This window comes from Haliaeetus albicilla, chromosome 11 (assembly GCF_947461875.1).
Source record: "Haliaeetus albicilla chromosome 11, bHalAlb1.1, whole genome shotgun sequence".
In the NCBI taxonomy this organism is placed as follows: Eukaryota; Metazoa; Chordata; class Aves; order Accipitriformes; family Accipitridae; genus Haliaeetus; species Haliaeetus albicilla.
This window is the reverse complement of record NC_091493.1, coordinates 25583505-25607143: the sequence shown is the minus strand read 5'-3', so window position 1 is coordinate 25607143 and position 23639 is coordinate 25583505. Positions and strand designations below refer to the sequence as shown.

General features: G+C 65.1%; 5 protein-coding genes across 9 annotated transcripts in view; 3 read left to right on the top strand and 2 right to left on the bottom strand.

Annotated features, from left to right (window-relative positions):
* MMS19 (MMS19 homolog, cytosolic iron-sulfur assembly component) overlaps positions 1 to 23639 on the bottom strand; it is a 42700-nt gene that overhangs the window by 10675 nt on the left and 8386 nt on the right. The window contains exons 2-4 of one of the 4 annotated variants that reach the window (XM_069796764.1): positions 5288 to 5376; positions 1039 to 1087; positions 141 to 241 (exon numbers count right to left, since the gene is read on the bottom strand). In XM_069796764.1, the coding sequence (XP_069652865.1) occupies positions 141 to 213 (73 nt within the window). In that variant the 5' untranslated portion in view covers positions 214 to 241; positions 1039 to 1087; positions 5288 to 5376. Of the gene's footprint in view, positions 1 to 140; positions 242 to 1038; positions 1088 to 4097; positions 4265 to 5287; positions 5437 to 23639 lie in introns of those variants that run through there. The other 3 variants (XM_069796761.1, XM_069796762.1, XM_069796763.1) reach the window with 3 other exon arrangements.
* Positions 5692 to 11143, top strand: UBTD1 (ubiquitin domain containing 1). The gene is made up of 3 exons (XM_069796759.1): positions 5692 to 5930; positions 9879 to 10106; positions 10337 to 11143. The coding sequence occupies exons 1-3, from the start codon at positions 5693 to 5695 to the stop codon at positions 10720 to 10722; spliced, it is 852 nt and encodes a 283-aa protein (XP_069652860.1). The 5' UTR covers position 5692; the 3' UTR covers positions 10723 to 11143.
* ANKRD2 (ankyrin repeat domain 2) lies at positions 12377 to 15099 on the top strand. Its single transcript, XM_069796758.1, has 9 exons — positions 12377 to 12604; positions 12953 to 13066; positions 13147 to 13308; positions 13497 to 13604; positions 13761 to 13859; positions 14092 to 14190; positions 14328 to 14426; positions 14715 to 14813; positions 14902 to 15099. The coding sequence occupies exons 1-9, from the start codon at positions 12533 to 12535 to the stop codon at positions 15004 to 15006; spliced, it is 957 nt and encodes a 318-aa protein (XP_069652859.1). The 5' UTR covers positions 12377 to 12532; the 3' UTR covers positions 15007 to 15099.
* On the top strand, positions 15892 to 19406 carry HOGA1 (4-hydroxy-2-oxoglutarate aldolase 1). Of its 2 annotated transcripts, XM_069796755.1 has the most exons (7): positions 15892 to 16176; positions 17257 to 17385; positions 17462 to 17589; positions 17702 to 17836; positions 18008 to 18104; positions 18275 to 18408; positions 18982 to 19406. In XM_069796755.1, exons 1-7 carry the CDS (start codon positions 15948 to 15950, stop codon positions 19129 to 19131), a joined length of 1002 nt encoding a protein of 333 aa, XP_069652856.1. In that variant the 5' UTR covers positions 15892 to 15947; the 3' UTR covers positions 19132 to 19406. The 2 variants fall into 2 exon arrangements, with proteins under 2 accessions (XP_069652856.1, XP_069652857.1); XM_069796756.1 differs by lacking the exon at positions 18275 to 18408.
* On the bottom strand, positions 20436 to 23523 carry MORN4 (MORN repeat containing 4). Its single transcript, XM_069796757.1, has 5 exons — positions 23395 to 23523; positions 21337 to 21434; positions 21090 to 21204; positions 20894 to 21003; positions 20436 to 20741 (listed from the first exon to the last, which is right to left on the bottom strand). Exons 2-5 carry the CDS (start codon positions 21401 to 21403, stop codon positions 20593 to 20595), a joined length of 441 nt encoding a protein of 146 aa, XP_069652858.1. The 5' UTR covers positions 21404 to 21434; positions 23395 to 23523; the 3' UTR covers positions 20436 to 20592.

Here is a 23639-nt window from a genome sequence, read left to right as displayed (position 1 = left end):
GGCCTTTGACTCGAGAGACATGTACAAAGTCGTCACGGTGCTAAACTAAACCCTTTGCCAACAGCAGGACAGACACTTGAGTGGCACAGGCTTTGCCCCCAACCTGCCAGCAGCACTCAAAGGCCCAGAGCAGCCCTTACCTTCCTTCTCCTGGAGCAGGGAGTAACACTGGAGCAGGACTTGTGACAGCAGCTGGATGCCTCGCCCTCGCATCCGAGGATCTGTGTTCTCCAGGCAAGACCTAGCCCAAGTGGGGAGAAAGCCCAAGAGGCCTGTTGTGAGCAGGAACACCCAAGCAGGAAGCACATCCTGAGCAGACACATTATAAAAACAAAGAGGTGCTGCTCTCTGGGCAGAGGGGCGGTGGCCCAATACTGCCTGTCTTGCTGGCAGGGTGGGAGCAGACTCCTCTTCCCCTGACTGTGCTGCACACATGTACCCAGCCCCAAAGCCATGCAGCAATAATTCCAAGTTCTCAAGTCGGACCAAAGAAATTGCTCTTGCCCATGCTCTGCACCTGAAACTCAGGCTCCCAAGATCACAAGGGCTGAAAAAGGGCAAAGCCTCTTACAATGAGGCAAACCCAGCCCCCAGCTTCAGAGAAATGAGCTTCCCCAACTCCCAGGCCATGACAGCTCGGAGACAGAAGCAAAAGCTGAGTGCCAAGCAACTTGTGACATGGTGATGTGCAGCTGTAGGCTCAGGCAGCTCCTTCTGGGGACAGTCTCAACCGAGAAGTGCCCTGTGGCTTGCTGCCTGCCACAATACCTCTCCTCGGTCCTGGGAGAGCATCAAGAGCTGCTCCGGCCCTGCTCTTTCCCAAACAGCCCAAGTCCTGGGAGGGCAAAGCACCACCCAGGTCCCGTGCTGTGAACGGACAACATCCTTGCAGGCCTGTGTGCTGCAGTGTGCCTACCAGTGCTGAAGCTAGCTCATCCTGGATGAGCACACTTTTCCTTCTTGTTGTCCCTCCTTGTGGGAATCTCCCTTGCAAGGAGATGTATACGTGATGTATAACATGTATAAGGCTTTACTTACCCCAGGGCTTCCACAAGCTGCAGCACAGTCCAACTTCCATCTTTCACCCCTGCAGAAAGGAGGCAAAGAGAGTGAAGCAAAAAGACTCCTAGACCGTCAGTAACGCACGGCACTGGAGACAGATGCCAGGAACGGCCCCAGCACCAGAGCAGGAAAGGCTGGCTGGGTGCCGGCACCTCACTAAGCACCGAAGGAGCCATGTGCGCTCAGTTGGTGGAGCTGCCTCCAGCCCTGCCTGCAAACATGTCTGGGACTGAGAGCTGCCTTGACTGGATCAGATCTGAGAGCTGGCAGCAAGGGGTGAACATGCCTGCACTTTGCCTCTGCCCTCTCGCCACAGCCTGGCTCCATCTGTGACCAATGCGTGGCTCCTGAGAAGCAGCCTTGCTGTGCTCCACTTTGCTGAGATGCCAAAAAATGCTTCTCTAATGTGAGCAAGCCAGGAGGAGACAGAGGGCAGCTCCCCAGATGCTTCCCGAGGGAGAACTGGCCAAGCAAACAGCCCAGACACGAGTGATCACATGGCTTCCCACTTTGGCTCTGCCACCTCCATGCTATGCTGAGCAAGACCTGCACAAGACTCCCTCCAAGATGGAGGGCAGGGAGAAAGGCGGCTTTGTGGTCAGAGGAAGACGAAGTGTTGGGACTCCTGGAGTCTATTACCAGCTCTGACTCAGATACCCCACCAGGTTGCCTCACTCACCTCCTGCCTCAATATTCTTGCAAATCAACTGGGGGAAGAGTCACTCCTTGGGAGGCTTTGGTAAGGACCCGCTGCATCCTACAAGAGCCTTGGCAGAAGGGCAGGTTCTCCACTCCCACCACCCACTGCCAACACGACACCTTCCCAGTAGGAAAGCTCTGTGCATGCCCTGTGGTCAGACATGGGGTGGGGGGCAAGGGACTGCCTTACCTTCAGCCCTCTAACCTGCAGCTTAGGTGGCAAGGGATATTGCTGGGTGGGGGGCAAGGGACTGCCTTACCTTCAGCCCTCTAACCTGCAGCTTAGGTGGCAAGGGATATTGCTGGGAAACAAGCAGCACCCCTCACTCTCTACCTGGACAAAACAGCTTTCCTCCACAAAGAAAGCACCCTTCAGTCACCGAGACTCACTGTCTTTGCCCAGGAGCACTTCTGGGCACTCCGGAGGGCCCTGTTCATCCCTCTGCCCTGCTGAAGTCTTGCCTACACGACTGACAGGGCACCCACCTGCTCAGAAGCCTAAAGGTTTCATTTGGGGTTTTCCCAGGCCTTATCTCAGCTAGTGTCTCCTGCTGTTTCTAGCGTTTACTGGCTCTTCCTAAGCAGTTAATTCCACTATTAAGTCATGCTGCTCATCAGAGAGTGGTCTCTGGGGATGGGACAAGGGATGACTGTTTTCTGACAGCAGGCAGCCCCGACTCCAGACATAGAGCTTCCAGTCCCGCTTGGCACAGCAGGGAGAGGGAGCCTGGACTGAGGGACAGAACAGATAAGGGGAGCTGCAAGGAAGAAGAGGAGCCCAGCAGGTCGCAGACTCAACAACCACAGACTGAACAGGGGGTGCCTTGAGCGACAGCTGTAAGGTGCTGGCAATATCTCTTGCAGAACAACAGTGCAACAGCAAGCGGCTGCTGTGCACCAGCACATAGCAAGAGTGGGCTGCCAGGAGAGCTCATACGGTCCCTTCACACCCAGTATCCCAACATCCTGCTCTGTAAGCTCATGAAAAGCCTTCGTGCCTCTGAACCACTGTGGAGAAGGTCTGAGACAAACGCTGTCTCTGCGGCCAAGCACTCTGCCTCTTTGTGTTTTCAGAGACTGAAAGCAGTGTCTACACAAAGCTGCTGGTTTCCTAATCAGCAGGAAAGAGCTGAAGTGTAATGGTCAAACCACAATCGGCTATTGATACTCCCCGCGGTTAGCAGCCCCTTCGCTCGCTACAGTGAGAGAACTCACTCTGTTCTCAGGGACCTGGGGGTGCGACCAGCTTTGCCTTGCGTGGAGCGACCACACCAGCCCCGACAGCGCAACCTCTGAGTGCTCCCTCCTGCTTGCAGGCACAGCTGCGCAGGCCACGGCTTAAGCGCAAGCACAGCTATAATTGGACCTGCCTCATCAGCACGGCAGGCACAGTGGCAAGCCTGTGGAACTTCTGCCTCCACATCTGGCAGCAGCAAGTTCCCAAGGTTAATTACACACCTTGAATCCCAGCACTCCCTTACCAGGAGGGGCTGCCTTCCTATTCTGGTGTTCCTGTAGTCCCAGAGGCTAAACAGAAGCAAGCCATTTACCCTTGCTGTATTATTACTTGGAATCAATCTGCTCCCTTTCCTAACACATCTGTCCCCCTTTCATGCCGTGTCCTTCTAGACATTAATCACTTCTGCAGGCTTTCCATTCTTGTCTCCCCCACACCCTCAAAATGCGAGCACAGCATTCACAGGGAGCGTGTGATAGATTTCTGTAACAGCAGTATCCTTCTCCCCCTATCTTTTAAAAAAAATTAGTTCATCCTCCTCCTGCCACCCACTGACCCGTACAGCCCAAGCTGCCTGTGACAGCACCGAGGCCTTTCTTCCACTTGCCAAGTTACACTCAATTTAGTACTCAGCAACACATGGGAAAGCTCAATGCATTTTTTCCAACAATTGCACAATGGCCACAAGGTTAGAAGAAAACTCCCCTTTCGCTCAAGGATACATGATGCAATTTAATACTTTCTGATGTGTGATTCTATATGAGGTCAGAGGGGCCAAAGGACACTTGCTGGCTCCCTCACTTGTCAAAGTAGGTTTGTCACAAGCACCATATGGCTGACGAGAGCTGGGGGGGGTGGCGGAGGTGGCTCTTTCTCTTTATATGTCTTCAAAGAGACAAAGCTTTCTCTGGGCACTTCTGTAACATGACCATAGATGACAACAGCAGTTGTAAGGTTATCTTTCCCCCAGTCTATCCCAAATATGTCGGAGGTTTAGTACAACTCTTTTGCAACATCTTGAATGTCACATAGTTTAGTGAATTCCTCCTAATTCCCTTGGCATTTTCTTCACCCTGTGTTACATGGACCACTGGGTTACCTTCCCGTTTTGCCAGCTCATCTCATCACCAAGATACCACGGATCAGTTCACAACCCATCAGCCTTGGGAAAGGTCTATAAGGTACCCTTCTGTGTAACATAACCTATGTAGTCCTCTGCTCTCTCAACTCCTTTCCAAAGTGCGCTGAAGCCACTGCCTAGAAACACAAACATGCCACCTTATCCTTAGAAAGCCGCACTCCTGAAGCTGCAAATTCCCTAATATAACAAAGTCACAAAGTTGTTGCTCCAAGCAGATAGACAATTTATCCAAGGAAACCAAATGCCTCAAGCCCTGCCAGGAAAGGAGGAGAAACCACAGTGAGGGCAGTCAGAGCTCGTCCCAGAAGCAGGGGCCAGGAAAGCCAGCACATCAGTCAGCTCCCACAGCATCTCAGCAAGACCAGGAACCCCCCTCCCACTGGAGCCTTCTCTACCACCCAGCCAACCATACCCCGTACCACCCACAGCAGCCCCCACTGCACCCCAAACCTCCAGTACCGGCGCCTGGAGCCTCGTGCTCCCATCAGCTCACACATACCATGCCACTCCTCCCACCCGGAAGCCCCATTCCCCATTCCAGGCCAGCCCCTGGCACCACCAGCAGGCCCAACACACATTTAATCCCACCCCATGCTCTAGACCCACCATCTAAAACACTGACCCGCCCCACAGACCCCACAGCTCTGCCTTCACCCAGCTCCCAACAGCCCCCCACCTACCCACACCCACCTCGGCCTCGTTCCTAGAGCCCCCTCACCCTAGCTGCTGCCCCACGCCTACCCCATTGCCCCCCACCCCCTCTTTCAGTGCCCAGCTCACGGCTGCAGGCCCTGCCCATTCCCCCATGCCCTGCCCCACAGCCACGCTCCGCACCGCAGCCTCATGCCCCGGCCCCACGACCCATGGCCACGCTCAGTCGCTCGGTCCCTCGCCCCCACACCCTGCCCTGCCCTGCCCCACGGCCTTCCCCACGCCCTCCCCCATTCTGCATCCTAAGCCCTGCCCCACAGCCGTGCCTATGTCCTGCCCCGCATCCCCACAGCCAGTCCCACGCTCACCCTCAAAGCTCACCCCACAGCCCCACGACCCGCCCCACCGCCTCCCAGCCGTGCCCACGCCCGCCCCGGGCCCGGCCCCGCAGCCGCGCCCACGCCCGGCCCCGCCCCGCAGCCGCGCCCGCCCGGTACCTGCCGCCACCTCCGCAGCGCGGCCGTCCTGCTGCCCGGCCACGAAGTCCTGGACGGAGGCGGCGAGCACCGCAGCTCCCGCCCCGGCCGCCGCCATGACACCCCGCGCCCAGGGCAGCGGCCGCCGGCCCTGCCGCCGTGCGCATGCGCCGCGCCCTCGGGCCGCGAGCGGCGACAGCGCACGCGCGCGGCGGGAGCACCCCCCGCCTCACCCCTCACACCCCCCGCCTCACCCCTCACACCCCCCCCCGGCCACACTTCGCCCCCGGGAGGGGGGTGGGGTGGGTAACGGCGGGGCCGCGAGGGGGCGGGGCCGGCGGGGCGGGGCGGAGCGGACAAACCCGCTGCGGGAGCGGGCGCGCGCACGTGGGCGGTGCCGGTGGCGGTGCCGGTGCGGGCGGTCACATGCGCACCTGGGGGGGCGGGGCGCGGCGCGGCGCGGGGTGTCTCCGGCGGCGGGACGGCCCCGGCGCTCAGAGCCGGGCGGCGCGGCTGAACGGCGCCGGGCCCCGCGGTCGGGCGCAGCGCGGAGCCGGCTCGGCCCCATGCCGAGCGCCGCCGCCGCTGAGCCCCGCCATGGGCGGCTGCGTGGGGCGGCAGCGCCGGGAGCGGCCCGCCGCCGGGAACCCCCGCAAGCGAGCAGGTGAGCGAGGCCGGGCCAGCCGGGGCCGTCCCGCCCGGGCACCTCCCGGAATCGCGGGCACCGGTGGGGTCCCGTGTACCCTTGCGGTGGGCACCGGAGGGGCGCAGTTCGTGGGCGCGGGGGGGGGCTGTCCCATGCACACCCCCGGGAGCCGTTCTGTGCTCTCGGGGGTCCCCGGGCACCGGGGGTTCCCGGGCACCGGGGGTTCCGATCCGGTGCGCGGCCCCGGGAGCTGGCAGGCACCGCGGCTCCCGTCCCGGGGGGGTTGCGGGGTCAGGGCCGGGGTGCACGGCGCGTCCTGCCCAGCCCTGCCGGTCCCCGGCTCCTCCCGGGGAGGGGGTGTCCGGGGGGGCTGCAGGGTTGGGGGGTGCCCCCGGTTTGGGCTCGGCAGTGTCCCCCGGCACGCCGCGTCCTGCAAACCGCTGGGTCCTTGCCCGGGGTCGGTGCCGCCCGTACACCGGGCTGCTGCCGACGGGGGCAACCCCGTTCCCGCTCCCCTGGGGCTTCGGGAGGTACCGGGGACTCGGCCGCGGAGCGGGTAGGGAGCGGCGGGGTGGGAGACTGGTGCAGCCCCGCGGCTCCCGGGAGTTACCGGCAGCCCAATGCCCGGGTGACACGAGGCACCTCCCCGGGATGCTGCCCTGGAGGGTCCCGGAGACCACGGGGACGGGCACGGCTACCGGCCGGCGGAGGGGACGTGGGGCCGGCGGGGTGAATCACCCCTGCCTTCCCCTCGCCCACCTCCCTGGCCGGTGCGATCGCAGCCGGTAATTACCGTGTTTATGGCAAAGCGGTGGTAGGCGGCGGGAGAGGAGGAGCAGGAAGCGTGTGCCCGGGGACGGGGCGTCCCGGCCCTTGCCCGCAGCTGGGATGCGGAGGGAGGGAGGTTTTCCCGTGGGATGGTGCCCGCCGCTCCGGTGACGCGTGCAGGGTGCCGTGGCTGCCGGGTCTGGCTGTGCCCACTGCTCGTGGTGAGCCGTCCCCACCGTGTGGAGCTCCGGGGATGCCCTGCTGGCTCAGGTTAGGGTGATGGCCCCCTATGGGGCTGGCAGCCCTGCTCCCCTTGGGGCTGCAGCCCCCCACCTCGGCACACTCTGGCCCGCAGGGGTGCAGGTACCTTCCTGTGGGTGTCAGTCCTGGGGGCCCCGGCCGAGTGATCACTCAGTTTGGTGGGGGTGTAGGGCCATTGCCCCGGAACTCGGGGCTGCTGTGGCTGGGGAGGTCAGATCCCAATGTCTGGATCCGTGTGCTCCCCTCCTGTGCCAGGCAACAGCCGGCTGCAGAGCTTCTGTCTCCATCATCGCTACTCACTCCGTGCCAGGCTGTCCTGGGATGGGTCACGGTCCCCTCCTGATACCCCTGTGCCCCAGGCAGCTGCTGTCACTTTCTTGCAGCATGTCGCTTCCCAGGGGAGTGAGGCTGTCCCCAACGCTGGGGTGCCCAGGCTGGCTTCTGCCTCCACTTGTGTGATGCCACCAGCCCATGGGAGATGCTCAGCAGGTGGTGGAGGATGAAGCAAGGCTGCAGCTGCCCTCACCTGCAGCACGGGGACACTGCCCTGGGCTGGCGGGTCCCAGCATGTGAGGACCTGCCATAGGTGGGGAGGGGTGCCCTGCCTGCCCTCCTCTGCTGCCACGGGGGCCCTGCTAAAGCAGCCCCCCCGGCTCCTGCTCTGGCTGGGCCTCGCTGTGACGCCCTGCGGAGGGGTCCTGCCGGGGCTCCCTGCAGCAGGTCACAGCGTCGTCCCCGGGGTGGCCAGGTTACCGCAGCAGGAGGAGCAGGGGATGCTGGTGGCACGCAGCATCCCAACCCTGCCTGGCCCAGGAGGGGACCAGGCAGCGCTGCTGGAAGCGGTGTCGTGTGCCATCTGGCTGGCAACTCCTCCGGGGCTAAGCCAGCCTCCAGGACCCGCTGGCTGGGGCTGCCTGGCTCTCCCCAGGGCTCCAGCCAGGCAGGGAGTGAGCTCCGGGGCAAGGGAGCCTCCAGGGCACAGCCTCTTGCCTGGGGGTCCCCGAACTGGGGCACTGCGGGGGGGGAGGGGGTCTGAGCCGCAGGCAGGATGCTGCAGGCACAGGGCAGGAGGCAGGCAGGCAGGCTGCCAGCCAGATCCTGTTGGCTCGAGTCCGAGCGCAGCGAGCAGCCGGACCTGTCCGGTGGTGCTGCCACCACGGAGAAGTTGCACAAGGGGCCAGGAATAGAGCGGCAGGAGGTGATTAGAGGCTGCGGGGCCCAGCTGGGCGGCAGCAATAAATAGGGACTTAAGCCCCTGCCTACCTGGACAATGCTGCAGGGCACACCTGCCCGCATGGGGCAGCCGCAACCTGTCCCCACTCCCTGCCACAGCCGGGCCCCATGGCTCCGATCCTGCTGCCTCCCCTGGACCAGCCTCTTCCCTTTGCCATGAGCGGAGCCGGGAGGATGGTGCCAGCCAGGAGTCCTACTGTGCATGACGGTCCCAGCTGTGAGGATGCGTGGCCCAGCCTGGTGGCCACAGATAGCGTGGAGACGTGGTCCTGGCCGTGTCCTTCAGGCTGGCCGTGGCCACCGCTCCGCCACCCTCCTGGGGCAGGTGCTGCCTCCGACCTTGCTCTGTCCTGCGGTGCTGCAAATCCTTCCTGCTCGGCACCGTGACTGCTGAATTGGCAGCGCTGGCTGCAGCCGACTGCCCTCACTCCTCTGGGGATATGGGTGCAGGCAGGCTGCTGCCCATCAGGGATGCTCAGTGTCCAGCCCCAGGGTAACTGAGCTCCTGTGCCCCATGGGGACTCCCAGGGTGGGTGCCATGTGTAATGTCCAACTTTGGGCTGGGCCTTGCTGGGAAAGCAGGTGCTGTGCTGGTTCCAGTGGCCTCAGATGGGGTGGGAAAGGGTTAGTACAAAAAAATAAAAGAGGTCATATAGTACCTTGTGTCACCGCACACTTGCCCAGGAAAAGCTGCCTGGGGAACGTGGCTCAGCCCACAGCTGGCAGTGGTGGCTGTCCCCAGCAGTTGGGGTGTGTGGCATCGCCTTGCCTGTTAGGTTGCTGTGTGGGCACAGGCATCCTTCCTGCCTGGCTGGGGCTCCACATCCCCCGTGTCCCGTCCCTTCAGGAAGGGTGCTGGCTGGCTGACCCAGGGAGAGGGGTGGCAGGAAGGAGCTGTTGTCACTCATTGTCCCCAGCTCAGCTGGGAGTGACAACAGCTCCTTCCTGCCCCACGTTTCCGTCCCAGCCGTGGGGCCGACGGAATGGGGCTGTTCCCACGGGGCTGCAGCCTAGTGTAGGGAGGGCAGGGCGGTATGGGGGTGGCCCAGACCCCTGGGCACTGCTGGCTGCTGGGCATCCTGGGGGCTGTTTCATGGAGAGCCTGCTCAGTTTGACCCATTGCTGGGGCTGCTGCAGGCTGGCAGCCCCCCACCCCAGCGATGCCCTCTACCCCCCTGATGCCTTGGACGCTGTCTGCCTGCTGTCTTGCCCGCAGCTGCTCCTTCCATCTCAGGGTGGACAGAAAGGACAGTGAAGTCGTCCCCCCCCCCCCCCCCCCCAGGGCTGCAGTTCAGCCCCCGTAATCCCCTTCCCGCTCCAACTCACCAGCTTATTTCCTGGCTAATTCCCTAAGCTATAAATACTGCTCTGCCTCAAAGGGCCCCGAGGCCCTGCAGCCACCCCGTGGGGCAGGGGCTGGTCCCTCTAGCATGGGGGCAAAAGCCCTTGTCCCTCCTGGGGGCAAAGGATGTCCCTTGGTGGGGGCAGCTGCTATGCGGCCAGTGGGATCTTCGGTAGGGCTAGCTTTAGCCGAGTTCCCCCTGGCTGTGCTGAGGACTGTCCTGTGCTGGGCAGGGTGATCCCTCGGACACCACTCTGCATGGTGCCAGGTGTCCCCAGGAACCTGTGGGGATGGGGAGGTGGGGGGTTCGGGGCCCAAGGGGGAGCCCCGTCCCTTGGCTGAGCATCCCCTCCCCTCCCCAGGCCGCAATGAGCCCCTGAAGAAGGAGCGTCCCAAGTGGAAGAGCGACTACCCCATGACAGACGGGCAGCTGCGCAGCAAGCGGGATGAGTTTTGGGACACGGCACCTGCGTTCGAGGGCCGCAAGGAGATCTGGGATGCCCTGAAGGCAGCTGCATATGCCGTGGAGGCCAACGACCACAGCCTGGCCCAGGCCATCCTCGATGGAGCCAGCATCACCCTGCCCCATGGTGAGGGATGGCACCGGGGGTGCGGGTGGGGTGGGTGCTGAGTGCCACATATCTGGGCACATGGGGGTCCCAAGGTTGGAGAGGAAAGGGGTTCCCAGCTGCCATCCACGCAGCTCAGCCCAACCAAAGGGGGCAACACAGGCTCTACCCCACTGCCTGGGGTAGCCCTGTCCCCATATGGGTGGTCCATGGGGGTGACCACCCACAGCATCTCACCCTTTCGTCCCCAGGGTCCCTGACAGAGTGCTACGATGAGCTGGGCAACCGGTACCAGCTGCCTGTCTACTGCCTGGCACCTCCCGTCAACCTGATTCTGGAGCGGAGTGAGGAGGAGATGGTGGAGCCAGCCGAGGCCCTGCCCAATGCCCGGCGGGAGTTCGCCCTCAAGGTGCGGCTCTCCACCGGCAAGGACCTGCGGCTCAGCGCCAGCATGGGCGACACCATCGGGCAGCTGAAGAAGCAGCTGCAGGTGCAGGAGGGCATTGACCTGGCCTGGCAGCGCTGGTTCTTCTCGGGCAAGCTGCTCACTGACCGCACACGGCTGCAGGAGACCAAGATCCAGAAGGATTTTGTTGTGCAAGTGATCGTCAACCAGCCCCTGCCGCCCAGGAACTGAGCCACCCCTGCACTGGTTGCGGGGAGAGGGCGTGGAGCTGGGGGGGCAGCGGCACCTCTGGGGATGCCCCATGCTGCATCCCAGCCCTGCCGGAGCCAGGGCAGCCCCTGCTCACCCCCAAGGCTGCCCACCACCCGGGTGACCCCCCAGGAGGGTCTGCTTGGGGCTGTGCTGCTGTGGTGGCCCTTCTTGGCTGGGGACACAGGCACATGCTGCGTTTGCTGCAGGAGGTTCAAGACCAAATGTCTCTGGGGCGGTTGGCATGGCCAGGGCCCCACTGCTGGGCTGTGCTGGTGGGGAGAGGCCATGACCTGCTGGGCTCCGGCTCCCCGTGGCCAGGAGGCCCCAGGGTGCTGGGCTGGGTGGAGATGTCTCCCCTCTGTACATAGTCTGTATTTATCAATAAAGCCTTTTCATCCTTCCTCTGTCCATGGGGTAGGTTGGGGAGCTGTCACCCACAGCCATGGGAGGTCCCTATGCCTGTCCTGCATCCGCTCTCATGTCAGGATGGGCACAGGGTGGTCAGGGAGAGCCCAGGTGCCCCAGCTCTGCTCCTCAGTGCCACCTGGACCCCGTCCCACCAGCCCCAGCTCTTTGCTTGCCTGGACCCTTCCTCAGCACTGCTGGCATCATCCCATTACCATCCTGGCTGCTTGCTAGTGTGGGGCCACTGCATGCCTTTCCTGGTGCTTCCCCTCCGGGGGTTTCAGCCTGTGTCTGCCCTGGGGCCAGGCAGGACAGTCCATGGAGGGGGACGGTCCCAGGGCCACCTTTGTGGCCACTGTTGCCTGTCCTGGTGAAAATGGTGCCTTTCCACAGCCAGAGGCTGTGGCACCCATGGGACTGGGCACTCAAGGGTGGCCCTCGGAACTGCCCAGGAGGGTGACAGTGGCATGTCCCCATCTGTCCTTCTGCCAGGTCCTGTGCTGGGGGCTGGTGCCCAGCGCATTAACTGTCCCGGCACAGGGCAGCGCTGGCCTCATCTTACAAAGGGGGAGAGCAAAGCCCGGGGGGGGCTGAACAATGTTCTTGCTGCCGGGAATAGCTGCCGGCTCTGCCCACCGGCCCCACGTGAGGCCAGCCCCACTGCCAGGCTGCCTGTGCATGGCAGGGGAGGTCGGGCAGCCACCGGGAACCCTGGCAGGACTGCTTGGGACGCTCCGCACCTGAGGTCATCCTCCAAAGCGGCTCGGAGGGACTGTGGCTTCTGGCATCACGTGCTGCCTGCTGCTGGCTGAGAGGTTTGGGGAGGCCCCATCGCCTCCCTTTGGGATGGGCAGCAACCCCCTCCCTGGGTGCCAGGGAGCCTTGGGCGATGCCGGTGGGTGCTGTAGCATCTAGTTGCAAGGGAATGGGGTGATGGGAGCCGTGGGGAGCATCATGGCTGCCCAGGGTGGGTGGTACAGCCACAGGACCCATGGAGTGACCTTGGACCATGTCCCTGCTCTGCTGAGCCTCTCTGGACCAGCTGCTGCGGGCTGTGTACACCCCAGCTCCCCACACCCAGCACGGGGGTCCTGGGCAGCCCGTGGGGGGGGGCAGTGGGTCTCTTTAAGAGGGTGCGGGGCTGTGGAGGTGAGCCAGGGCCACCAGAAAGCAGGAGGGTGAGCTCATGGCAAAGCTGCCCCAGTCATGTGGAGCAGCCACAGCTGTTAGTGCCCTTGGGCCATGGGACGGAGGGGCTGGCGGCATAAAGCCCCGCGGCCAGCGGAGTCGCCGGCAGCGCCGGGAGCCAGGGCTGGGCGCTCCCTGCCCGTGGTGGCGAGGAGGAGAGGCTGCATCCTGCGCAGGGCTGTGACCACAGGCAGACATGGAGCTGGAAGTGCAACGAGCCAAGGAGCTCATCGAGCAGAAGCTGGCGGAGGAGGAGGAGGAGGAGAAGGTGGGTCCATAGGGCAGGGGACCTGCCCAGGCTGCAGCAGAGACCTGCCTTGCGCTGTGTCCATCCTTAGGGACTCGGATGTGAGGAGGCTCGCACCAACGCTGCCATCCCGGGGGATGCAGCAAGGTGGCCAAGGGCTCTCAGGGGCATCAGGTTCCCAACCTGAGAGTTCTTGCCCATGGGTCAGAGTCAAGCAGCAGGCAGGTGCCCAGCTTGCCAAGTAGGGCAGGTGGGCAAGCGCAAGACCAAGGGCTGCCCAGAGCCACCTCCACCAGCGGGCTGGGGATGGAGGTGGTGGGGCTGCTCCATGCCTGGCTGGGACCGTGCAGCCCCCCCGTCCCCATGCAGCGACTCAAAGAGGATGGCGCGTGGGAGCCGCCGGCTGTGGAGCGGATGAACACACCGGAGCTAGAGGAGGAGAAACGCCGTGGCCCCAGGAACCGGGGCCTCGAGGCTGTCAAGGTGAGGGGGGTCAGGGTGGGGGAGGTCGGGGGGTGGCTGGGCACAGAGAAGGCAAACAGGGTGCTGTGTGTGTCCCCCAGGGCCAGGAGCGGGTGCGGAAGAGCTCAGTGGACCTGCGGCGGGAGATCATTGACGTGGGGAGCATCCAGCGCCTCATCGAGCTCCGCAAGCAGCGCCGGCAGCGCAGGGAGGAACGGGCAGCCACCCCCGAGCCCCCCCCACCGCCAGAGCCCCTGGAGATTGTATGTCTGGAGGGTCCCAGGGTGTGGGAGAGGGGCTGCTGGGACAGCGGCTGGAGCCCCCGCAGGCCAGCCCCTGGCTCACCCTGCCAGCTGGGGACCTCCCTGGGGAAGCAGGGCAGGGGGTCCCCGTGTTGTCCCCTCTCCTGCACCCCTGTGATGCCCCAGCCCTGAGCCTGTCCCGCCGGCAGGAGGGTCCTGTGGAGCCGGAGACCTTCCTCCGAGCCGCTGTCCAGGGCAAGATGCGTGTCATCGAGAAGTTTCTGGCAGACGGTGGCTCCCCTGACACATGTGATGAGGTAGCATCCCCATGGCCGCTGGCCACCCCCCACCTTATGCCCTGCTGCCACGCCCCGCTGGCAGGGGCTGGGACCCCCAGGACGGGGCTGGGGTACACCCAGGCTGGGCCAGGGGTGGCTGGATCCATCTGCCAATGTGGTCCCTCATCCCCCCAGTTCCACCGCACGGCCCTGCACCGTTCCTCACTGGAGGGACACACGGACATCCTTCAGAAGCTGCTGGACAGCGGGGCCACTGTTGACTTCAGGGACCGGGTGAGGCCGTATCCTGCCCCCAGCTCCATGCTGGACTGAGCCTCTGGGCATGGCACAGCTGGAGCAAGAGCAGGGTTGGGGTCCCGAGAGCAGGGCAGTGCTGTCCCCACCTCCAAGGTGGCTGCTGGCAGGGCTCTGCCAGTTCAGCCAGGGCACGGGGGCCAGCTGGGGTGGTGTGGGACAGACTCGGGGTGGGAGTGTCCCCTGCCATGACGTGACCCTCTGTGCCCAGCTGGACTGCACCGCCATGCACTGGGCCTGCCGAGGTGGGCACCTGGACGCTGTCAAGCTGCTGCAGGACCACGGGGCAGACCTCAGCCTGAAGGACAAGGTGTGCAGGGCAGAGCCTGGGGGCACAGGGCTGTGCCAGGGGCATGGGCATGCCCCGGGGGTCCAGGGCTGGCCCTGTGTTGGGTTAGCTGGGGTGGGTGCTGATGCCCTCTGATGTCCATCTCCTTCCCCGTCAAGCTGCTCAGCACCCCCCTCCACGTGGCTACCCGGACCGGGCACCCTGACATTGTGGAGCACCTCATCCACTGTGGTGTGGACATCAACTCCCCAGACAGGGTGAGTGCTGTGGCTCCACAGCTAGCACTGGGGGGAAACACTGATCCCCCCTCCTTTGGCTGACTCCTCCAAGGGCTCCCAGCACCTGCAGCAGGGCATGTCCGGATACACAGGCATCCCTGCTCCAGGGCGCTGGCAGCCACAGCCAGAGCTGGGGCAGGCACCGTCCCCCTTGTCCTTGTGGGGACGTGGGTGTGCGGGGAGCTGGGGAGCAGTGCCAGGGACTGGCAGGGGGTCCCTGTCCCTGGAACTGGACCACGATCCCCAGCCAGGCTGCGTCTCTTGCAGGAAGGCGACACGGCGCTGCATGACGCCACACGGCTGAGCCGCTACAAGATCATCAAAATGCTGCTCCTGCATGGGGCCGACATGATGGCCAAGAACCAGGTAGGCAGGGGGGCCGGCACCAGGGCCATTTGCTGCCCCAACATGTCGCGCCGCCCTGGCCCCAGCCTCTCTCTGCCCGCTCTTGCAGGCTGGCAAGACCCCGACAGACCTGGTGCAGCAGTGGCAGGTGGACACACGCCAGGCACTGGAGACCAAGGAGCAGCCTCAGGGGGAGACGGAGGTCCCCGCATGATGGTGCCGGGCAGGCACCAGGGACTGGGCTCGGCTCCAAGGAGCAGGATCCAGCTGAGACTTGTCCATGTCAATAAAAGCCAGCAAAGAGCAACGTTCACCTCCAGGGGGCTGTGGGGCTGGGCAGCCTGTGCCAGGGGCGACGGGGCTGGGGAAGCTGGGTTATCCGGGGAACTGGGTTATCGGGCAGCATGGATGTGCCCTGCCTCCTAGCACATGGACTCAAGTGTCAGTGACACCATGGGGACAGGACACAAGTGGTTCAATGGTGGGAGTCCTCCCTGCGGGATGCCCTGGTTGATCGCAGTGCTTCAAAGTCCCACCTGGGCAAGCTCAGGGCAGAAAACTACATCGAGGGCAGCTCAACCCGGGTCTGCGCTGTGCTGGAGGCTGGGGTTGCGCTGCACAGCAGCAGTCATACCCCTGCCGGGCAGCCACTTTGCAGGGCTGGATGGCTGCTTGTTCTCCTGCCTTCTCCGCTGAAGCCATCCCCGGGGGGATACGGTGGCCCCTTTGCAGGCTGGGTCACTTCTGCTGAGTGCAGCGCTCACTGCTCCTTACCCTGAAACGCTCCCACTCACCTGTTTACAGGAGACCCTACACCAACACCCAGAGCAGGCAAACCCTGCCCACAGCCCTGGGACTCCCTGCAATGCCTGCTCCCTCCCTGGCCCTGCAGCGCGGCCCCGCAGGTGGCAGAGGGATGGCTGCCAGGGCTGGCAAGTGGAAGAGAAAGCACAGCTGGGGTGGCTGGGGCTCACCCGGAGGGGTGCTGAGCTCCTGCAGCCAGCTCCTGGAGGAGGGGAGAGCATTCTGAGCTCACCGGGTACAACCCCCCACATCGTCCACCCAGCCGGGTTGCGGGTCCCTCACGTGCCCCATCAAACATTAACAGCCCCTCGGCAGGGCAGGCGGCACGGCCAGCGGCAGCACCCAGCCACCATGGCGCTCAGCACCTGCCTCATCTCACCCCTCCGGCCTGCCCTGGCAGCTCTGTGCCGGGCAGCCCCTGGGCAGTGCCGGGGGCTCAGCGCCCAGCCGGGACCAGTGCACACACTGAACCTCAGGGGCATATTCCCGCCCCTCACCACCCCCTTCTCGGCCACACAGGAGGTGGACTATGCCCAGCTGGAGGGAAACTTGTGCCGCTATGCCAGCATCCCCTTCCGAGGTAAGTGCTGCCCACCGCCCCACTCCATGCAGGCTCCTGCCACATCCCTGCCCACCGCAGGGGCTGTGCAGCAGCAGACAGACAACTGCCGGCTTCCCAAGGGTTCTCGGCCTCCAGCTGGACTTTGCTCTGGGACTGGCAGCCCCCACCGGGGGCCCTTTGCACGGCAAATGCCCAGGCAGCCCAGGCACATGCGTGTGTCCTTGCACACCCCTGCCACACTCCAGTGCATGCTTGCATGCACACTCCACACGTGTGCAGGCTTGCACACATCCTCCACATGTAGCTGCAGGCTTGCACCTACCCTCTGCGCACCCGTGCGCACACACAGATTCAGCACCACGAGATGCATATCTGTTGATTGCCCAGGTTGGATTGGATGGGAGGAGAGGAGCTGCAGGAAGAGGCTGGGGGTCACAGTGATGTGCCCTGGGGTCTCCCCTCTTCTGACCAGGCTGTGAGTTCAGGGCTATGGGGACCAGGACAGGAGAGGGCACACTGAGGGCTGCAGAGCCCTGTCTGGGTGCCCAGGGGCAAGGGAGAGAGGATGATGGGGACACCCAACCCTCCTGGCATCCTGGAGCACTGGATGAGGCGGCAGAGCCTGGCAGTGCTGGGCTGGAGCTGGCCTGCCTGTGCCCTTAGTGCTGGCAGGGTCCCAGGGAAGGGGTCTGTGTGTCCTAGCCAGGGACAGGGCGGCACAGCCTGGCTGCGGGCACCAATAAATGCCTCGCTAGCAGTGCTGTGTGGGGCAGTTTCTGGGGTCGGAGGCATGCAGGGTGCGTTCGGCACACATGGTGCATGCACAGCACACATAAGGGTGCCTGGGTAAGGGATGGCACTGCTGGTGCTCAGGGCGGTGCAGGTGGGCACTGCCATCTGGGGGGCACATACCCCACATGTGCCCTTTGTAGGGGAGCCCAGGGCTCTACGGGGCACCTGCAGGAGCCTCCTGGCCCAAGAGGCACTTGGGTGCCTGGTGTCCACCTCAGAGTGGGGTGTGGAGAGGGCAGGATCAGCCGCCCTGTGGGCACCCTGCTCCTATGCCAGAGCCCTGCCCTCCCCATGCTTGTGTTTCAGGGCTGGTGGTGCTGGGCTCCAATGGGGAGTACCCCTACCTGGCACTCCGCGAGCGGCTGGAGCTGGTGAGCTGCGTGCGCCGGGCTCTGCCCAGGGACCGCCTGCTGCTGGCTGGCTCGGGCTGCGAATGTGAGTGCCTGCACAGGCAGCGTGGGGGCCATGTGTCACCCTCGGGGCATCCCTCACCCTTCTGCCTCCTCCCCAGCCACCCAGGCCACCATCGAGCTGACGGTCAGCATGGCAGAGGCGGGAGCTGATGTGGCGCTGGTCGTGACGCCCTGCTACTACCGGGGGGCCATGACGAGCGCTGCCCTGGTGCAGCACTACACAGAGGTGAGCCATGCCAGTGCCCGCTGGCAGCCCCAGCTGGGGCACCAGGATGGGGAGCGTGTCCCGCATGTCTCTGACCCACCCCAGCTGCTGAGCTCTGCCTGGCTGCCCGCAGGTTGCTGATGCATCCCCCATCCCTGTGGTGCTCTACAGCGTCCCTGCCAACACTGGCCTGGACCTGCCCCTGGAGGCTGTCCTCACCCTGGCTCAGCACCCCAACATCCTTGGGATCAAGGACAGCGGTGGGGACGTGAGTGGGGCAGGGTTTTCCCTGGGCTAGCTGCCACCAAACCTGGCCCCAAGCTGGGAATGGGGAGCTGGGGCTTGCAGCCCTTCTGCAGACCCCAGGGGTGCCAGCAGGAGCCCTACAGCAGCTGGACGGGGTGATGCCTGCCCCAGGGCACAGCATGTCTCTCCCCAGATCACTCGCATGGGGCTGATGGTTCACAAGACACGGCAGGAGGATTTCCAGGTGCTGGCGGGATCAGCTGGCTTCCTGCTGGCCAGCTACGCTCTGGGTAGGTGCTGCTGCCCCCGCCTGCCCAGGGACACGGGGTGCTGCCCTGGGGACACTGGAGGGGACTGGCAGCCGGGCAGGGGGAGGCAGGCGAGGGGTGGTGATGCCCAGGAGGTGCTGGCAGGGTACGGCGTGCTGACCCGGCTGCCAACGTGCCCTGATGTCCCCCAGGTGCCTCTGGGGGGGTCTGTGCCCTTGCCAACGTCCTGGGGGCCCCACTGTGCCAGCTGGACGGCCTGTGCCGTGAGGGGCGCTGGCAGGAGGCCCGCGACCTGCAGCACCGGCTCATCGAGCCCAACCTGGCGGTGAGCAGGCAGCACCCCCCGGGATGCTGAGGGGTGGGGGTGCTGGGCCATGGCAGAGCCGGGGGGTGGCAAAGGATGGAGGTCTCTGGGGCTGTGGGGGGTGGAGCGGTGGTCCATGGGGAATAGGATGGCACAGCAACCAGCCAGCAAGCCAAGCTGGGCTGGGGTGGGAAATGCCAGCCCTACCGTGCCAGGAACAGTCTGTCCACTGGCATCGGGCACCTGCCTGACCCCCCGCAGGAGCCTTGCCACCTATTTATAGGCAGTGATGGGGGGAAAAGCTGCTCCTACCCAGGCCCCCCACCCCACCGTGGGGTGGCTCGTCCCTGCTGCAAAAAGCCCACCATGCCACAGGGATGCTCTCCTGCGTGGCCATGCTCTGCCCCCCACCCCACGGTGGGCACTTCACGGGGGGGCTGAAGCCACCCTGCACCCTGCTTAGCCTTGCAGCCCCACATGGGGGAGGGCAGGAGTGATGGCGAGCGAGGAGCAGAGTCAGCAGGAGCTGGGTCCATGAAGTATGTCGCCCTGTCCCATGGGAGCTGGCAAGCCCCTGCGCCTTCTCTCCCACAGGTCACCCGCCGGTTTGGGATCCCAGGACTGAAGAAGGCCATGGAGTGGTTCGGCTACTATGGGGGTCCCTGCCGTGCACCCCTGGCCCCGCTGAGCTCCCCCCAGGTTGAGGAGCTGAGGGGCATCTTCAGTGCCAATGGCTGGTTGTGAGGGCTCCCCCCTGCCCCATCCTGCACTGGGAATGTGTGGGAGCCAGGGATCCCAGGAACTGGGGCTGTGGTGGGGACACCAGGAAGTGGCCAGGAGAAAGCCACCCATCTCATTCCTTCCTGCTGGACAGGGCTGCCCTGGGCAGAGTGGGTATGGGGGACACCCAGCACCCCCTGGCCACCCTTGCATCCCTGCCAGCCCCTGGGGTCCTGCCGTCCCCGCCTGGGAAGGGATGGATCCCTGTGCCGTGAGCTGGGAATAAACCTGCTGCCCCCACTCTGTCTGCAGTCCTGCCTGCGCAAGCAGCCCCCCACCTGGTCCCTGCTCCCGGCAAAAAGGACACGGCCCGGGCGTTTGGCAACGTGGTTTACTCAGCTGAGGCCCATGCAGGCAGCAGCACAAGGCAGGGTCACGGCAAGGCACGGGACCGGTGCGGGCAGAGACCGGCAGGGAGGGCACGGCCCCTGCAGCCCACCACCGGGCTGCAAGGGCTGCCAGAACCCCCACGCCGCAGCCAGCCAGACCACACTGGGGGTGAAGGTGGGCACGCAGGGGGGAGATGAAGGATGTGTGCAGGGGGCAAGATGGGGCCATGTGTGCCCCCTGCCCACCCTGCCTGCCCCTTCACCATGCCCCTATCCCCGCCCGCCCTGCCCAGCCCTGACACCCCATGCAGCCCTGCTCACGCCCCTCATCCCGAGCTCCGGCTGACCCTGCTCCTTGCTTGCCATCGCTCCTGCCCTCCCCCAGCATGCAGTGGACATGGGCTGGGCTGGGCATCCCCCGGTCCCCCTTGGTGGGGATGACACTGCAGATGTCCCCAAGGCAGTGGGTGGACTGGATTGGCACAGGGATGAGGGGAATACAGCCCACCAGCTGGTCCTGAGAGCAGGCTGGGTTGTCCGCAGGCACCATGTCGCCCTGGCCAGGGCACACGGGGGGATGGCCAGTCACCCAGAGCTGAGAGCGCAGGCCATGGGGTGCCTGGGGTGCCCACCCTGCCTCAGGACCAGGGTAGCAAAGCGGGCCAGGAGCTGCCCCTCTGTGGGCATATGGTCCAGCCAGCAGCCCCTGGCCAAGGCACCCCGGCAGTGGGGTCAGGGCCCAGCCCCAGCCCCTACACCCCTGCTCCATCCTCTGCAGCAGGCTAGCAGCCCTGGTGGTCCACAGCCTTCCTGGGGGGCAGAGGGGCCGAGCCCCGGCCACCCTGTCCCCTGCGGCTCCGGCAGGTGCCAGGGCTATAGCCAGAGAGAGAAGGCACCACGGCTGCCCTGGGGCACTTGGGTGGAGAGCGGAGGGCCCCGTCCCCCCCAGCGTTGGGGATTTAGCAGAGGGGAGCTTGGTGGGGATGGAGGGCACGGGGGCACCCGGCAGTGCCACATCCCTGCTCCGGGGCTGGCGGGGCCAGCCAGTGCCCAGTGGGGGGGTCCCCGCTGCGGCAGGAGGGGACACAGGGCACCGTCACGCTGTCAGGTTGTGGGCAGACTTGGAGGCACCCTGGGCCCTCTGGATGACGGCCGGGCACTTCTCCCGCCGCAGCAGCTTGTTGTTCTCAAAGAAGCCCTCGTTGCGGGGCACCCCATGGGAGCCATCAGGGAAGGTCAGGAGACCTGGGGAGGGAAGGGCTGGCAGTGAAGGGGCAGGGAGCAGCACCCACCAGGACTGGGGCTGGAGGGACAGAGCGGGAGACGCTGGATAGGGCCATGCTGAACTGGGGCCGCGCAGGGCTGCGGCTGCCTGCACCATGCTGCCGGGCACTCACCGAAGCCGTACACGCGCCCGCCTTTGAACTCGCCCTCAAAGGTCATGTTGTCACAGCGGGTGAAGACGCCGACGCCGTTGAACTTGCCCTGCACAAACTCCCCCTCGTACCTGCACAGGAGGAGCTCCTGAGGCAGCAGCTCCCCACGGCAAGTTGGGATGCCCAGGGGGAGTGTATGCAGGGGTGCCACGCTCACCTGGAGCCGTCGGAGAAGGTGAGCACACCGCAGCCATGGAAGAGACCGTTCTCGAAGTGCCCCACATAAGCGGTGCCGTCAGCAAACGTCAGCTGCCCGACACCGTGCCTGCGACCTAGGCAAGGGCAGAAATGGGCAGCACTGAACAGATGGAGGCAGGGACTGCCCCGGCGTGGTGCTGGGCAGGCACGTGGGGGCTGCTCGGCCCCCGGCGCAGGCAGCACCATCCCCTCCTGCCCTGTCTCACCTTCCTTCCACTCGCCACGGTACTCCTCCCCGTTGGAGTAGGTGAAGGAGCCTTTGGTGAGGGTCATGGTGACAGCCTCCGGCAGCACAGGGCAAGAGCTGGCAGGGAGAAGTACGGAGGGTGGCTGCTGGGCAGGGGGAGCAGCCCAGCTCACCCAGACCCCCTGCATCCCCTTGGCTCACAGAGAGGCACACGTCTGCCCCGGGGACGGCTCTGCTGGGGCACGCTGCAGACGAGGAGGTGACCCCAGGAGCACAGCCACCCTGCCCTGCCTCTGAAACCCCAGCCGCCAGGTTCGGGTTGCTGCCCGCCCCACTGCAGGGCTCAGGGTGATGTGAGCCCATGGGGGTCACAGCCCCGTGAAACGTGAGTGAGCGGCAGGAAGAAGAGCGTGGCAGGAGCTGGCTGCCTCTGGCACAGCTCCCTGGTGGCAGGCTCAGGCCAGGGGCTGCCCTCAGCTCTGCTGGGGCAGTCCCACAAAGAAACAGGCATTTTGGAGAGGAGACGCTTGCTGGGTTGTGCTCTTCAGGGGAGGGAGCAGAGAGCTTGTGGGGCTTCCTGCTCCAGCATCAAGGATGGGCAGACCTGGGTCACACCCCGGGCATGGAGTGGCTGCTCCTCCTAAGAGGAACAGCGGAGAGAGGACCCTGGGGCTCCAGGGCTTTGCTTGGCTACCCAGGGTTTGCAAACCTGCCTGCTGACAGCAAGCAGCCCCCGGAGGCCTGCACAACCCCAGAGCCGCAGCCACGCAGCACAGCTCTCCCCAGCACACATGGAAGTCACCAGCATGGAGACAGCCCCACAGGTGGGCTGGGTGCTGCCTCTCCAGCGGCTCCTGGTGCGGCTCAGGCAGTGCCTGTGGCAGGAAGGGGCTCCCTGCTTCCGAAGGGAGCACCCCTGCTCACACGGGGCTGTGCGTCCCTGGAGAGATGGGTGCTGAGCCACGCTAACCAGCCAGGCACAGTACCCGGGAGCACAGCAGGGAGCTTGCAAGGGCTTTGTGTCCAGAGGAGATATGGCCCTCAGCCAAGCCAGCAGCAACTGAACAGTGCTCTCTGCTGATGGCAGAGACCAGGGACTCAGCACAGGCTGCCCAGTGTGCAGCCTGCCCAGCACCTCTCGGGAGGCCTCCAGCAGTGCCAGCAGGAGGAGAGGGTGCTGCCAGGGGCTGTTAACGCCTGCTGCAGGGGAGGGCTCCCTCCACCAGCATGGCCTGTGCCTGGACCTGTGACCATCTGGCGGACGGGCAGCATTTGCCCTATGAGCAACCCACCCTGCCCAGCAGCTGGATGTCCCCCCACTGGCACCCACCCACGCCAGAGCCCTGCACACGCCGCACCCACCGCAAGCAGGGGTGATGCGTGCAGCACAGCCCGAGCTGCGCACACCTCCAGCTCTGAGCCCACGAGCTACCCAGGCCGCACACCCACGGGCTGGAGCCACACACGGGGGGTGAGGGGTGCACGACCCAGCTGGGCCACACACCCCCGGGCAATGCATGCGCACCCTGCCCGTGCCACGCACCCACAGGGGGCACACGCACACCCCACCTGGGCAGCGTGCCCAGAGGTGGCAATTGCACCCACGGCTGACGCATGCACGCCCCACTGTATCGACGCCCCACCAGCTCCATGCACCCGTGGCTGATGCGCCTGCGGGCGATGCATGCACGCCCCACCAGGTCCGTGCACCCACAGACGATGCGCGCACACCCCACCGGGTCCATGCGCCCACGGGCGATGCATGCACGCCCCACCGGGTCCATGCGCCCACGGGCGATCCAGGCACGCCCCACCGGGTCCATGCGCCCACGGGCGATGCATGCACGCCCCACCGGGTCCATGCGCCCACGGGCGATCCAGGCACGCCCCACCGGGTCCATGCGCCCACGGGCGATGCACGCACGCCCCACCGGGTCCATGCACCACGGCTGATGCGCCCACGGGCGCTGCGGGTACGCCCCACCGGGACACGCGTGGGGATGCCCGCAGGCCCGGTGCCTGCCCAGGGGCGGTGCGGGCGGGCCGGGCGGCGCAGGGACCCGCGGTCCGCGCTCACCTGGCTCCGCGCTCGCCGCCCGCACCGCTCCCCACCGGGGTCCCGCCGAGGGGCGGTGGCGGGGGCACCTCCCCTGCCAGGCTCCCGCCCCGCCGGGCGGTGCCACGCCGCGAGCGTCCATCCCCGCCCGCCGTTGGCTGTCTCCACGGCAACCGCTAGCAACGCGGCTGCTGACTGGCCAGCTTCGCGGCGCGCCCTCGCCGGCCGCCATCTTTGTGCGGGGCAAGGCGCTCCCCGCCCCGGGC

Coding starts and splice junctions, on each gene's coding strand:
- UBTD1 (XM_069796759.1), top strand. CDS start 5,693: ATGCGCACCTGGGGGGGCGGGGCGCGGCGCGGCGCGGGGTGTCTCCGG. Junction 5,931..9,878: donor GAACCCCCGCAAGCGAGCAG/GTGAGCGAGGCC, acceptor TCCCCTCCCCAG/GCCGCAATGAGCCCCTGAAG. Junction 10,107..10,336: donor CAGCATCACCCTGCCCCATG/GTGAGGGATGGC, acceptor TTTCGTCCCCAG/GGTCCCTGACAGAGTGCTAC.
- ANKRD2 (XM_069796758.1), top strand. CDS start 12,533: ATGGAGCTGGAAGTGCAACGAGCCAAGGAGCTCATCGAGCAGAAGCTG. Junction 13,067..13,146: donor GGGGCCTCGAGGCTGTCAAG/GTGAGGGGGGTC, acceptor TGTGTCCCCCAG/GGCCAGGAGCGGGTGCGGAA. Junction 13,309..13,496: donor CGCCAGAGCCCCTGGAGATT/GTATGTCTGGAG, acceptor TCCCGCCGGCAG/GAGGGTCCTGTGGAGCCGGA.
- HOGA1 (XM_069796755.1), top strand. CDS start 15,948: ATGGCGCTCAGCACCTGCCTCATCTCACCCCTCCGGCCTGCCCTGGCA. Junction 16,177..17,256: donor TGCCAGCATCCCCTTCCGAG/GTAAGTGCTGCC, acceptor CTTGTGTTTCAG/GGCTGGTGGTGCTGGGCTCC. Junction 17,590..17,701: donor TGGTGCAGCACTACACAGAG/GTGAGCCATGCC, acceptor GGCTGCCCGCAG/GTTGCTGATGCATCCCCCAT.
- MORN4 (XM_069796757.1), bottom strand. CDS start 21,403: ATGACCCTCACCAAAGGCTCCTTCACCTACTCCAACGGGGAGGAGTAC. Junction 21,205..21,336: donor CCGTGGCGAGTGGAAGGAAG/GTGAGACAGGGC, acceptor GCCCTTGCCTAG/GTCGCAGGCACGGTGTCGGG. Junction 21,004..21,089: donor ACCTTCTCCGACGGCTCCAG/GTGAGCGTGGCA, acceptor CCTCCTGTGCAG/GTACGAGGGGGAGTTTGTGC.